The 15389-nt window shown below is 43.0% G+C and overlaps 2 protein-coding genes across 5 annotated transcripts in view; both read right to left on the bottom strand.

Moving 5' to 3' along the window:
• Positions 1–8952, bottom strand: part of WDR33 (WD repeat domain 33) — a 67320-nt gene extending 58368 nt beyond the window's left edge. For all 4 annotated transcript variants that reach the window (XR_014618717.1, XM_084292260.1, XM_084292258.1 and 1 more), the window contains exon 1: positions 8894–8952. The gene's annotated coding sequence lies outside the window, so the exon portion shown is untranslated. The remainder of the gene's footprint in view (positions 1–8893) is intronic.
• Positions 8953–9404: 452 nt separating this feature from the next.
• Positions 9405–12685, bottom strand: POLR2D (RNA polymerase II subunit D). The gene is made up of 4 exons (XM_084292412.1): positions 12571–12685; positions 11568–11748; positions 10971–11066; positions 9405–10031 (listed from the first exon to the last, which is right to left on the bottom strand). Exons 1-4 carry the CDS (start codon positions 12641–12643, stop codon positions 9953–9955), a joined length of 429 nt encoding a protein of 142 aa, XP_084148538.1. The 5' UTR covers positions 12644–12685; the 3' UTR covers positions 9405–9952.
• Between the last annotated feature and the right edge of the window lie 2704 nt (positions 12686–15389).

The following is a 15389-nucleotide window of genomic DNA, read 5'->3' as shown; positions in this document are numbered from 1 at the left end:
TCCATTACTAAGAAACTGAAGTCCTCAAGAACAGCAGGAGGAAGCAAAACAACGCTATCATTTGTAATCATGTGAAGAAAAGGTGCATTTACAGAGGAAGTAAGAATCGTGATAAACTCAACTACAAGCAAAAGATGAGATTTTTTCAGTACTTATTAACTGTAATTAAAAACTCTTTCCTACCTCTCTCTCCAAAAAGATTTTGTACTTCAACAGAACACTGCAAGAGAAAAGAATTTTATTTGTGTATTTTAATGCTCAAAATCACTCCCCAGCCATGTCTACACCCTGGCTAACTCACATCCAGGAGCAGAGACCACTGCAAGACAGAGCCCCCATCTTCTCAACACGTCCCTACCTCGTGAAGCCAACACGAGAAGATTCTAAACACTGCTTCTGCCACACTGCAGAATAAATGCCCTGTAACATGCTGGCCCACCGGAATATTCTAGCAATATCCAAGGAGATTTTTTCAAAGGTTTTTGATTCTCTTGATGCAAACTTATAGTAGATGCACACAAAAAATATATCCGAGATGCAGAGTTGTTTTTGTCCCTCCCCAGACCGAAACCCAGAGTTTGGAGCAGTGAAATAAGCAGGAAAAAATGCAAATTAATACCTTCAGTTGCTATGTCCCAACACAGCTATTGAAGAAACACGTTTAGTCAAGAGTAGAGGAACTGGTGAGAACAGTTCAAACTTTACCAAATCATGCAATGTTGCTAAATAATTCCTACAGACCCTGATACAGAAATTCACACCCCACACTGCACTGTAGGGTTAACTTACTGGTGAGTCAGGGAAAGCCAGTTTAAAAACAAACAAGCAAAAGAAAAAAAAAAAAAAAAACAAACACATGACAACCAACCAAAACCACCCTAAATTATGGAAACAGTGCAAAAAAACACTTCTGATTTATTCTGATCAAGTCAAGTTATGACCGTGGCATTAGTTACATGGATAGAGACAGAACTGCAGAGCTCAGTTTCCCATTACCTATTCCAGTTAAGATTTAAGTCTAGCATATTTGTAAACTTGTGCCAGTTTGCTGTGGAAGGTCAACATTATAAACCCCGTTTGCCACTTGCTGGGCTAGAAACTATCTGAAGAGGAAGAAGCTGACCACAGCAAAAAAAAAAATAATAAAAATAATTGTAATCTTCTGTTCTGTGTGTCTGCAAGTCTGCACAACATTAGTTGAGCCCTTCCAAGCAGCCTGATTTGAAACATGCCTGTTTAAAAACAGCCAACATGGAGATTCTCCTATCAAGGAACCCTGAACACACTTTCTACAGTGATGGCTGATGTATATACCACATACTTGCACAACTGAACCCCCAAATAACTAATTTCAGGTTTTTGTAAGACTTGTTTCTTTTTGTAAATATTATTTTTGGTATTATACAATCCTGTCATACAGTTTAAACTAAGTCTCAGGTCACTTATTTTCTATAGTCACTCTTTCTCAAAGAAATAAAAAGAGATGACACCCTTCAAACATGAATTTAAGACTTCTGGCAGCTCTGGCAAAGTCAACTATGCACTGTAGACTTTCTTATTTTGTTAAATAAGACATTTAGTTTTGCTAGCTCAGCACAAAAAGAGCCAGGCCCAGTTCATGTGGTTACATTATAATCACTTGAACGAACTGAATTGCATCGTTTTTACTGAACACTAAATTCAGAAACAAAACCATGTTAACAAATGTGAATTAGAAATACGTTTTCTTTTAGCTGAAATCACAGGCATCATCTCATCCAGATGCCCTTCCTCATGATTCAGAAGAGGCACAAATCCCTGTGTGTGATTACAAAGCCTGTACGTGACTTTATGAACACTGCTCAACCACTGCATCTAAGCTTCTCTAGTATAGTAAACCGTGTTTACCATTTAGTGTTGGTCAGTAGAAGCACATTTTTCGGTAAAGAAAATGCAATTTCACATACATCAGTTGTACACAAAGCCTTTAAGGTTGCCAAATTGCAATTCCCCTAGTTACAAGAAGAATCAGGCTCCCCATGAGAACAGCAGTTCAGTAAGAGAACATGTCCCCAGAGAGCCACAGGTCAGCAAACTAAGTTCTCCAAAGGTCTAAAATCCCTTGGCATTTCTTTCCTACTTCATATCACCTGCCCTGAGAATATAAGCTAGCTCTCCTAGCAAAACCAGCATCCCACTCAGCAGTTCTAGGCCGGTATTTTCATCTTACCATCCTTATATACTCAGCAGCTTTACTGCTCCAGGCTCTACACAAGATATTACCAGAAATAGATCAAGCGTGCTTATGAGGCTCAAATTTGTTGAGACAGAAATATTTGCATCCACCAACAGAAAGAGATTGTAAAACATGGTTTGAGGACTGGCTCAAGTATGAGTTTAACTCCCAGCTCTACAATTTGGGGACTACACAAACATTTGAGAATGAGTATGCTGTATTAACGCTTAGAGCGCGCAGCCCTTTTACTTGCAGTTTTGGTCAATCTATGATTTTTCTTGCTACAAAATGTGAGTAGTCTCTGCAAAGAAGCATAACATTTTGCTTACTTAACATAACATTGCTCACTTTACATAACATTTTGACCAAAGAAAAAAAGGCATTTTGTAAGGAAATTGATTTTATTGAGTTTGGGGGAAGGAGAACAATGTGGAAAAGCACAACTCCTCATCCTGGTCACACAAATTAAACGTGCCGATAACTACTCTGTCAACTTCAGTACAGAGAGCCTAGAGAATTACTTAGATCAAGTTCTGTCATGACCTGAACCAAACCTAAAGCTGCTGACACCAAATCAAGTCCTGCCTTGCCCCCAGCTGCATGTTCCCGCCCTGTAATAACCCTCCTTTAATCCAGTGAGGATTTGTGTGACCAGACTGGCCATCCCCTTAAGGAACTACCGTGTTGAGAAACCATTTTTTGTTATCATTAGTCAAAACTCAAAGCATCTTCTCAACTCACTAACAGTTCCAGGAATGCCCCTACAGACAAACATTTGATGAGGAAACAAATGAAAGGGAGGAGCAGGGGAAGTCAGTGCTGCAGGCTGCAACGCCAGCTGGGATGACAAACAGCCCCGGGACAGGCCAGGACAGCACAGAGCAGCAGCAGCACCACGCAGCCACCAGGCCAAGGCACGCACTGCATCCCCCAGTGCCGGGGCGTTACGGAGCCGATCCAAAACACAGCTCCTGCCAGACTCAAATTTGTTGACAAATACTCACACACCCACGGCAGAATGCAAATCGCTGAGTTGCCAAAGCTTGCTAATAAACACCAGAACTAAACCAAACACAGAAAATCCTACAGACTGCTTGTTATCCATCGAGTCCCCGGCCTCCCTTTAAACGGGAGCACACTAACATCTGCTGCGTGCCTCTTTTTGATTTGGGGAAGTGATTCAAAGGAAACCTCAAACAAGCATTTAAACCAAAGAAACACTGATTAATTCAAGTGCGTGCTTTATATTAATGCTGCATGCTTATCATGAAGCACATAAAAGAAGCTCAGTTTGAAGCCATCTCTACTTGTGGTTGCAGAACCCCTTCGGCTCAGGCTGCTGCCTTACTCCGCTGGGGGTAGTCACTTTCGGATAAAGTTACAGGGGAGGGACTACACAATCTGAAAGCCAAGTTTCGTGACCAACTGTCTTAAATTACAGCTTGCTACTGCCCTTAGATGTTTTTAAGCATTTAGGGATGCATTTTCAGAAGAGCTGACCGAGCTGCCGTATTAGTTAGAAACATGAATAGCGCAGCCTGCCTACCAAGACACAGTCAGCACCACTCAGTACAGCAACAGCCAAAGCTACTGCAGAGCCGGATGCTTCCCAGCAGCAATTCTTTCCCTCCTGCTTCAACTGCTCCAAAACCAGCATTTTTAAGGTGGAGGCCAAAGCAGAAAATTGAGACAGCATAGAAGTTACCCCAAAAAGCCTCCCCTTCACTCACAGGAACGCTCCCCCTGTGCAGCTTCTTGGGAAGCTGCATGAACTCTGGAATTAAGAGAAGAGGCAGCAAAGCATAGTTTATTATTTTTAACTTTTAAATTAAATTTAAACGATTTAAAAGCACTAAAAATTCTAGGTTATATCAAATTCACAGCTCAACAGAATACATTTTCAAAGCCTCAAAAACTTATATAAAATGAAGTTTATTATCCACTATGTATCATTTTAGCAAAGATTAATTAACAAATACTGTTCTTCACATCAAAATGAACTCACTAATTAGAAGTAAACAGAAAACATGAAGTGTTTAGTTTGACGAACAGCATGGAAAAAATCACATTTAAATGAAAAAATTAAAATGAAGATAAATTTGTAAGTCTGTTAGGAAAAAATGTACCAAAGTTACTTGTTGCAGTATGCAAGCACCCAGAGAGGAACAAATTATTTCATTTATGTCTGAAAAATATGAAAAAAACAATTTTCATATTTTATGCACTTATATAAGCACTTCCATGTAATTAAACAACACGTGCGTATAACAAGTGTTACCAGGGTTATTCAACAGTGAAGTTTAATACTGTAGAGTAAGATTTTCTTCCTGCAGGAGAGAAATTTTGGTACAAGTAACAGCCACTGAAACTGCTTAGAACAAAACAAGCCCAATTCCTGGCAAGATTTTGTTGTATCTTCCTCAGTACAATACATTATTAGTAGGTTTTCCCATATTGTGGAAGTTAGCGTTTATTCTTCCTGAACAAGGTACCTTTATGAACATGAGATTTTTATTTTACTAGTAAAGCCCATCTACATGCTCTTTGTAGATCAGAACCATTCTTACTACACAGAGTCGTATTTCTTTGTATAACGCGAGGCCGAGTAGCATTGTAGGAGGGAACCAGTAACAATACCAAGTAGCTTCCTTTCAAAGCATAAAATAATTTGATCCCCAGTATCCCTCCATATTCAGAGCATGCATTACAAATAACTGTGATGACTCTAAAATAAGAAGGAACTACACCAAAACCATAAAACAGCTCGAGGGAATGCATCAACTTTGGTTGACAAGAAGCTCTACATGAGCGGCAATGTGTGCTTGCAGCCCAGACAGCCACCTGTACCCTGGGCTGAACCAGCAGCGCAGCCCCCAGGGCAAAGGAGGGGATTGTCCCCCCCTGTTCTGCTCCTCTGAGATCCCACCTGCAGCCTGCACTCCACCCTGGGGCCCCAGCACAAGAAGGACACAAAAGCATTAGAATGAGGCCAGAGGAAGGTCAAAAAGATGATCAAGGGGCTGGAGCACCTCTCCTACAAAGACAGGCTGAGGGAGCTGGGGTTGTTCAGCCGGAAAAAGAGAAGGCTCTGGGGAGACCTCACGGCAGCCTCTCCTGCAGCCCCCTTTAGGCCAGTGCCTAAAGGGGGCTGCAGGAGAGCTGGGGAGGGACTCCTTGAGAAGGGGCATAGTGATAGGACAAGGAGTAATGGCTTTAAACTAAAACGGGTAGGTTTAGGTCAGATTTATGAAATAAATTCTTTCCTCTGAGGACAGTGAGGCACTGGCCCAGGCTGCCTCAAGATGCTGTGGGTGCCCCATCCCTGGCAGTACCCAAGACCAGGCTGGATGGGGCTGGGGGCAGTGGGCTGGAACCAACTGGGATTTGAGGTCCCTTCCAACCCAAAATATTCTGATTCTGTGAACTTGGTAATAACAAACTTCATAGGTTTCAAGTCATATGTCCAGACTTATGCTTAAGCCATTCAGAGGTACGACTGTCTGGGCATGGTGATTAGTGTTTTGTTTTTCTTTTTTTCCCTGAAGACCAAGTCCCCTTTAGACAAAAGCAAGAAACTTGAAATTATAAAAAAAAAAAAAATAGGAAAAAAAACAGCAAGGAAGGGCTAGAAGACTTGACAATGTCTCTAATCACAACCTCCACAAAAATGCAAACTCCTACTATGCTTAAGCACACTCAGGCCTTACCTTTCCCCACTATAAACGTCAATTTATATTACCCTACCGCAAAACGAAAAGCTATTTTAATCAGTACTTCCCATCACAGTGCACGCAGTGTCTTTATACCAAAGGTGTTATCAAAAGTAATACCGCACAAGAGAGACTGGCTTGCTTTTTTTCCTGGTAAGTACACGCTTGGTATCCCATTTCAAGTTTCACAACAGAGTGACTGGTCCACCCAGCCAGAATGCGGCGAGCAGGTTGAACCAGAAATGGCATTCCAGCAAGTGTCGTTTCTGAACACCAGTGGGCAAGAAGGGACTGCGGGTACGTTTGGTATCATTCTAAAAGCCTGGGACCGTGGGTTCTCAACGCTGAAGTGAAGTGAGTAACACAAAACTAAGAACTGCTTAGTTACCAGAAGTCTACTTCTCTGCTCTTACTTTCACAGATTCTCTAGGTAAGAGAAGAAAATTTCAGCAATGTTAAGGCTTTAGTCTTTTGGAAGATCTTCACCATATCCTCGCCCCATTATTAAGCTCTAACAATATTCTCTTTAACTGCAGTTTAGTTGTCAATGAATTTTCATTAACCATGCCAAACTGCACACCTGTGTTTTTACTTTACATTAAATTCCCATTAACAAAATGATATGATAACAGCAAGAAAAACATGGCAAATCAACAACAAACTTGGGAAAATTCACAGACATACTACAGACAGTTTGCCAACTTGTTTTTTAGAATATTCCTGCACAAAGATATGACTAGCTTCCTGAAAATACAAGCTAGAGTAACATTTGGGCAAGATCCTAACTATTTTCTGTTTCAGTTTTAATGAACAAACTACAGAAATTCCCGAGATATCAACCCTGCAGCTAGCAGATGCAACAAGTGAAGTATTTTGCTCCGAACTATCTCGGTGAAAAGTTAAGCTGTATTCTTTTCATGTCCCTACACAACCAAGTATTCTCCCTGTTTTTTTCCACATCACTCAGGAGGCTAAGACATCTGCCAGGGATGGAAACAAAACAGAAACTTTCTCATCTCCTTTGATCAAAGCCTCTTTTTGCTGTCAAAAACTACCTACATTTCAAGTTTAATTTATGATCACGTTATTACTTCCTGTGCTGATCTGCTGCTAACAGGAACAACAACAACAAAAAAAAAAAAGATGAGAAGTTTTCCAATTCCCCATTTTTAAACACAGCATTGTTTACTGCTGCTTTTTGGCTGACATTCTTTTACAACTTGAAAGAGCAAGGATCCAGTGAAGGACCAACACTTCATGTAACCGAGGGAAAATTTTATTGTCAGATACTACAATTAAAATGTTTTAGCAACTCTAAGAGTTTCTTATCAGATTAAATGATATTTAGATACTGGCCCAGGCTCCCCAGAGCAGCTGTGGCTGCCCCATCCCTGGCAGTGCCCAAGGCCAGGCTGGATGGGGCTGGGGGCAGGGGGCCCTGCCCAGGGCAGGGGACTGGAGCCAGGTGGGCTTTGAGGTCCCTTGCAACCCAACCCAACCCATCCTATGGCTCCACGACAAACGTCCACTAGTTATTTTCACACAACATCCTGTGCAGCTCGAAGACATGCCCCTCTGTGATCTGTCAGTGTTGTTTTTTTTTTTCCTCAAAATTGATGCTCTTAATCTGGTTAATTCCATCAACTTCTGAAACGATCAAATGCCCGCAGGTTAAGTCAAGTCCAGCTTCTAAAGTGTGGAGCAGATGGGCAGGGAAATCTAAAAATGCTAACAGCAAATCAATCAAAAGACACAAGTTGTTCTTACTAAGCTGAGTATGCTTAAATAAAATGTATTTTCATCACAGTTTCAGAGCTTCCCCTTAGAAATACTATAGCATAACTGAATAAGATGATAAGAACTAGATTTTAAAAAAATATTTTATTTCTTATTATAATCCAAATGATACGAGAACACTGTAGCAAACTGCTTAGGATTAAAAGTCAATTTTGCTGACAAATAATTCAGGAGGAAGGAACTCCAAGTATTTTGATATAGTATTGTCTACATACTGTAAGCTTTCTGACAGAGGTGCATGTGGTAGCGCCTTTCTTACAGGAAGCACAGAAGCATTTCTGACTTAGAAAAAGTATAAAAGCATAAACACGGGTTACAGTAAGAATGACGGACAAACAGCTACACAGAAAAACAGATTCCCAACTGCTGCTCAAAAACGGTGATTAAGAATCTCACGAGGTACAAAACCAGCAGAGTACAGAACTACTTACCTATGACAAGTTTTGTAAGACAAACAGACGCGCTCAAATGACTATCAATACCGCAAAATATTGTATTTCAAGGCATACAAATATCTAATCATAAAAAAGAATCTAACAGTAAGCAAGAGAGAATTAACACCCACTTTCAAGAAGGCACAAAGTTTAGCGAGTTGTCTCTGGTTGAAAAAAGAGAAGCAGTGTTTGGCAATTACTTCAAGGGGTCACCTACGTTTACTACTTATTCGGACTGGCAAATTACTGATCGAGTGTGCCACCACACGCTTACCAAGCCGACCCTCCCCTTCCAGAGCCACAAAGTGCCTGCCACATGGGGCTGTACGCAGCCCACAGAGGCCTGAGCTCCCTAACTCCCGCCTCCAAGAAGCCCCAGACTGGCCCCAAGCCTCAAACCCGAAGCCGAGGAAGAAACAGCGATGTTTAGAGAAGAAAAAAACGGGGGACAGGAGGAGGAACCGAGGAGCGGCAGGCCCGGGAGAGCCACGCGCGGCGCGGGGCGGAGGCCGGGCAGCAGGCGGGAGAGGCCCAGCCACTACCCCCGGGCCCGGCAGCAGGCCCCTAAACCCCCCGTACCCGCTGGGCGCTTCCCGGCCCTGCCCGCCGCCCTCAGCGCCGCTCACGGGGGCTCGGCCCCTTCCCCGCGCCTGGGCCGCGGCCTAAACATGGCGGAAGAGCCGCGCTCCCAGCCGCTGGGCGCCGCCGCCGCCGGCCCGCCCCCGAGCCGCACTCACCGTCCCGTCGGCGTCGCGTCCGTCCCGTCCCGTCCCGTCCCTCCCGGTCCCGTCCCGTCCCGGCGCTCTCCCGTCCGTCCCGGCCCGGCCCCGTCCCGCCGCCGCCTCACGCGCCCCCTCCGCGGCCCGCCGCCATCTTCCTGCCCCCACCAGCGCCGGGGGCGGTGCACGCGCGCTACGTCAAGACGCACGGCAGCGCGAGAGGCCGCGGCGACCGCGCATGCGCGGCGCTGCCGGACGTGCCGGAAGCCGGCCGCCCCGCCCACGGGCTCCTTCCCCGCGCGGGTGGAGGCGCCAAGCGGCGCGCGCCTGCGCACTGCGGAGAGGGCGGGGCTCCGGGCGCGCAGCCATGACCCGGGCCGCGCTCTGCGCCCTGTCAGCAGCGGCGCCGCCGCCATCTTCCTTCTTCCCTCCCGTCACCGCGGCTCCCCCCCCCCCGAAAGTTTTTTTTTCTCCTTCCAAGCTACCGTTTATTAAAAAGGCCCTCGTAATAAAACCAGGACGCACCATCTCCCGTTCATAAAGCACAGGCGATTCATTAGAAACGTCTTTTAATTTACACTGAACAGCAATACAAAATCAGGGAAGCTGTGAAATTCCACCCTCCCAATTGAACGATTAAAAAAACACAAAAGCTGACTCTGCCCATCCCTCAATCTTCCAAGAGTCAGGTCTCCACGAGTCAAGAAGCAGCGTCCCCATCTCTTTTGGAAGGTCACAAAAAAAAAAAGTCACATCTACATTTCTGCTAAAAAGCAGAAACACGTAGAACAATCCCAAACCAGGGAGAGCGGCATGGAAGAAACAAATACTTGAGCCACTAAGACTTTTCAGGTGCTTTGGCCCTCGCAATACAGCAGTCCTTAACCAAACACACATGGAACAAACCAAGAGGACTAAACACATCCCCAGTTCGAGAGCACCCACACGTGCTGGTGCTGGAGTACCCTTCATCCACAGCTCCCTCGCTCAGCCTGGGAACTGGATTGGTGCAGAGGGCTGAGAAACAATCAAAGCTCTCCAATTTTTCTGCCTTATGCGGAAGGATTGAGGGTTAACTTAGTACTGGAAGCTGCGTTTAGTCTGAATGTCATCAAGAATCTGCTGTAATTCCTCATCTTCAAATCGGCCCTCCAGGCTGCAAGATAAAAACCAATGAGGGTTTATTAAAGGGTTTGGAAGTAGCCTCCCTGCTACCCTCTGTATTAATTTCAGATACCCACGCAATGCCCTCTCTGTAGGTGAGAGAACTGCATCCTTCCCAGAACTTTCTGCTGAATGATTTCAAATCATTGTATCAAAAAGGCAACCCAGGTGCTGGCTTGAACAGAACTCTAAATGAAGCCCACGTAACCTCAAGCTCATCAGCCAGTACAGACTTACTATGAAGAACGCAAGGAAAGAGCCTCAAGTTGCACCAAGGGAGGTTTAGATGGGATATTCGGAACAATTTCTTCCCAGAAGGGGTGGTTAGGCATTGGAATGGGCTGCCCAGGGAAGTGATGGGGTCTCTTTCCCTGGAGGTATTTAAGAAACGTGGATGCAGCACTTAGGGACATGGTTTAGTGGTGGACTTGGTAGTTAGGTACATGATTGGACTTGATCTTTTGGGTCTTTTATAACCTGAAAGATTCTATTATTCTGTGAAATCTTAGCATACAAGGAAGAAAACAGTTCAGATGAGTGTTTGATTTCCTCCTCTTTCTGAGGCCATGAGGTAACAAATCAAAATAAGATACTGGAAGAAGTTTCTGTCCCACCTGTACATTACAGAACAGTTCATAGGAATGCTCTGTTGTTTGCTCCAACAGAAACAGACAAACAAAACACACATAGCTAAGTGGGCTGAGAACCACAATTTGAGCCATTGGCTCATTCCAGTAAATTTTATCTCAAGTGCTTTAGGGATACTTAAAAAGTTTGCTTCACTGTCAGATCAACGAATAGGTGAATAACAACTCAAGACAGAAAGCTTCTCCACCAACAGAGCCATATTGAAAAGAAGGTGTCTGTCCATAGCAACCTTTAGATCACAGGAAAGTATAAACCAGTCCTTTTGCAATACATAAATGCTCACCTAGGAATCAAAGCTTTGGCTTCCTCAGCTGTCTCAGGACACAAGTTAGCCAAACACGCCAATTCAAACTTATGGAGCTTTTTCTGGAGTAGCAAACTGTAAAGGACGACAACAACTTGGTGAAATTACAAGACAGAAATATAAAGAAGCATAATACAAACCAAACAGACAACAAAGAACTACCATGCTTATGGCACTGAATTCAAGGTTTTTTGAATTCAGTGCCATAAGCATGCTTTGTGATGTTGTTGTTGTTTATTTTCCATTAAGAAAGACATTACATAATTTAACAGGAAAAAAAATCACCACCATGGGAAGCCCTACTTCCCCTAGAATTACTCTACAAATAGCCTAGAAAAGCCTTCCATTTACTGAAATCTGCTGTCAATCTACTATCAAAGCAGTTCAAAAGGCAGGACCGAGACCAAGTACAATTCTACATGAAGAATTATGATAAAAGGTCGTGCCTTTCCAGAATGACAATATTCAAATTTATATGAGTCCAAATCAGTAGGCACCACTAAACTGTACTTACATAAAACAACATTACATTTCAAATTCACCAATATAGTATTATATCCTAATTCTTCCACTCACCTACGAACACTGGCAATGGTTTCACGGTTTTTGAAGCGGCTGAAACGTGCTGTGTAATTCAAAGTTTTCATGAAGACTTCAGAAAGCTCCTGCTCATCTTCTGCACTCTCATTCTGTTGCTTACGATGCTCAAGAAGCATGTGCACTTCTGAATTTAGAAGAGTTTCCGCAGTTTCAAATTCTGCATTTGAAAAAATGAACACCAGCATAAAAACAGGTAAAGCATAGATTAAAAAGTCCATTAAACGGAGTTTTGCATGTAACTGAGCTTTAGAAAATAAGGAAATAACAGCGTGCTTCGCTGTAATTGTGCAAGTCCTTTTGCCAATGATTAGACAGAATTTCTGAAATATGTCGGTATAAATATAGATTAAAATTACACCATTTTGCATGACTACCCAATGTGTTCGTCTTTTTGATTACACATTTTACTTCTGCAGCCACGGCCTCTTGGTTTGTCACACTTATGCAACATGTTTTTTTTTCACCTACTTTTGGCAGAACTTAAGCGACGTGTGACTTGGCTTGGGCATGAAGTATGTTGAAGTGTATTATTCACGAGTGACACCTACGGTCTTGGAGGGACCTCTAAGGAGTTTTGAAAGGAAATGGGAACCTTGCTGAACATTTTTAAAGAGCTTGAAACGTTGATTGACCCGGTAAAATTTAGTCCTATCAGAAAACCAGGGGGGGCATCCACTCCAGGGCACCCTTTCATGAGAGCCCCCAGCAGCAGGGCAGGGCTAGAAAGGCTCTGGCAACCTTTGCTGAGCACGGCCAAGGAGGAGATTTTAGATTAAAATCATGTGGGGAAAAAAAAACTCTTTCAGGACGATATTCCCCCCCACACACACCACTCCCCCGGACCTTAAGCAGTAAATACAGCTCTGGGATGGGTTTACACAGGATAATTTCCTGAAAAAATAAAATAAAATTCACAGCCGGGGGCTCGCCTCCCCCTCCCACCGCCGCCTCCCTCCCTCCCTCCCGGCCGGGCGCCCACCCTTGGGGAAGACGAGCTGCGAGGCGTCCTCCTCCACATCGGCCGTGCGCGGGTCGGCGCCGCCCGCCGCCATCGCCCGGCTGCCGGCAACGGAAGCCCCGGCAGCGGAAGGGAGAGCCGCGGCGGGGCGGGCCCGGCTGAGGGGGCGGTGAGCCCTTGTGCTCGCGGTTAGGAAATAACCCGAGAGCTCCAAACTGCGCAGGGCCCTGCCTTAGGGACAGTGCAGCGGGGTGTGTTTGCCCAGCGAGGCGGCAGCTGCGCCTTCAGCTCCCTCAGCCCGCAGCGCTGTGAAGCCAGGAGCTGCAGGCGCCTCTGTTTGGCTTCAGCGACATCAGGAAAAGTGTAGCAAAACAGCTCCTTAGGAAGGCTGCCCACTCCAGAATTTCTCTCTGGGTCGGTGTCAAATACGCCCGAGTTTGGGAGGAAGGAGAATTGATAGCACACTTTGGGTGGGAGGTCAGTGTCTTCAGACCACCCAGAACTAGTCTATAGACCTCAAAAATGATAACGAGGCTGGAAATAACGTTTCTCCTGACGCTAGTCATGGGAAGGCTGCCAACAAAATAACCAAGTGGTACTTTCCCTAGAGAGCTCACATGAAGGCTTAAGACTTAAAGTAATCATCTTACCAGCCCTTACAACGTTGTCCTGTGCCCTTAAAGAAAGGCAAAATCAGGCTGTTGGAGACTTGATCCTGAAACCACTCCTGTTCTTGTGAACTTGCAGCCATGCCAGGTGAACTGCTTCTTGCGTGCTGCAAAAAGGAACAAGTTAAGTGTAAACTGTAAGAATATTTACGGGATCAAATCGTTGATCTTTAATATTTGCTAACAGAATATTCGAGCATGGCAGAGAAACTGATAGAAATTTCCTAAGTGGTACAATGAGGACAATAGAACAAAAATATCTCAGGGAACATCTGGCAAATTGGACAATTTCAATTACGTTTACAAGAAAATAAGGAAATCCATGCCAGGCTGAGGAAAGAAGCATTTAAAATCACTTGGAATCCCAACGGCTTCTTAATCACCCATCTACTCAGAACATCGTGGTCCTCAGAACAGTAGGTAGCTTGCAGAAGTATAGGTTATGAATTTCACCTTTGTGTTTCCCCAAGGATCTGGTCTACTTAAGTATATGAAAACTAAAACCATTAAGGGAAAGCCAGATACTTGAAGAGTTTAAAGGTACAGCTAAAGAGGCTGTCATAGAAGATAAAGGTTCATTGTCACGGATGTGTTTGGTTAAGGTCTCAAGAGTTAGACAAATAAGAACATTCCTGAATGGAACCTGATTCTCCTCTACTCCCCTGGCTTTTTTTTTTTTTTTTTTTTTTTTTAATAATTTTAAAAATGCACTTAAAGAAGTGCACGGTACATACCGTTCAGCCTCTGCAACTAACCAAGCATAACAGAGTACCAGGCTTCTTTATTTTTTAAAAGTAATGGCTTCTTCCTCACCTACTCTTGCTGCCTGTTTTAACATTTATAAAATAAATTGAAAAATGTGCATAAAAAGTAAGATGCACTAGATTAAAACAAAGTGAATGACTTCAAGAAGTTTCAGGCATGCTGACCAACCACATCCTAAAAATGAACTGAGTAAAAAAAAAAAAAAAAAAGGGTTGAACAAATCTTGTTTATTGTGAGCCTGCTATTGCATATTCCAGTGCAGAAAGTACTGACTGTTGCTGGAGGTAGGATATGAGACAGTGGTTTGTTAGATAGACCTACCATGGTAATTTCTTAATTTCCTCAATTTGAAAACACCCAGTAACAACTAACTACATGAATACAGATCTTTACCAATCAAAGCAAAACAAGTTTAGCTAAATATCTCTGTGAGGTAAAATGTGGGAAGAACTTGGAACACAGATGTTCCATTGTCAGTTTAACTGTATTCTGCAATCTTTCCTTCTGACTCAACAGCAAAATAAAGCTCATCTTCCTAGCTATTTTTTAAGCTTTGTACCCATAATTTGCTATTTAGTGTGACGTGTCAATGCCCCTAACTTTTTTTTTTTTTTTTAAAGAAAAGCTTTTGATTTATTAGCAGTGATAAGATTAGGATATTAAAACCTTAATCTCATTGTCATCAATGTTTCTAATGTGCTAGAGTATCAAAATCATTGTGGAGATAACATCACCTGCTTAGAATGACAGCTGCTATCATAGTCATTATTGCACAAGATTTACACGTTTGTTTTTTTAATGTGTTTTTAAAGTATAACTAAACAAGTTTACTTTTTCACATAATTTCACCTTAATTTTTTACTCCTTTTAATATTATATATAATAAATACATCTAATACATAAAGAATACAAAATTGTATTGATATCCAATAATACAATGATGATAAGCTTCTGAATGCAAAACTGTCTTTTGCATGATTTGTTACATTTTTTAAATACATATATAATGATATCTAAACATGCTGTCAACTGGTTGTATAATGCACAATTTATGCCAGAATTAATCCGTTAAAAAAAGTGGCCTCACTAACTACAAAAGGAAAAACAATGACAGATCAACAATCTGGATACCCGTCAGTTTGTAGCATTACATACTTGTTTTAAGGAAAATGTAACAAGCGTCTTCCAGGTTTTCAGTGTCGAGAGTGATCAGCAAACATATTCACAGCTTATCTTTTCCTGGATTGTGGCAAAAACGGTTCACGAATGTTTCTGCTCTATGTACCATAAGTCAGTTTGAGAGCAATACTCACAATACATAGCTCAGTATACATATTAATACAGTTTATCGAGTCACATGGGAAAGATGGGAAGGTCCTGACTTTAATTTTTATCTTTGAGATGTGG

Source organism: Netta rufina (genome assembly GCF_964035555.1).
Source record: "Netta rufina genome assembly, chromosome: 9".
In the NCBI taxonomy this organism is placed as follows: domain Eukaryota; kingdom Metazoa; phylum Chordata; class Aves; order Anseriformes; family Anatidae; genus Netta; species Netta rufina.
Note: the sequence above shows the minus strand (reverse complement) of the source record. Positions and strands in the feature narration are given on the sequence as shown.

Bases quoted from the DNA above. Each gene is read 5' to 3' on its own strand.
- POLR2D (XM_084292412.1), bottom strand. From the start codon at position 12,643: ATGGCGGCGGGCGGCGCCGACCCGCGCACGGCCGATGTGGAGGAGGAC. The intron at 11,749-12,570 runs GTGGGCGCCCGG...TTTCAAATGCAG, and splicing joins GCAGCTCGTCTTCCCCAAGG to AATTTGAAACTGCGGAAACT. The intron at 11,067-11,567 runs GTGAGTGGAAGA...CGTCCTTTACAG, and splicing joins ACCATTGCCAGTGTTCGTAG to TTTGCTACTCCAGAAAAAGC.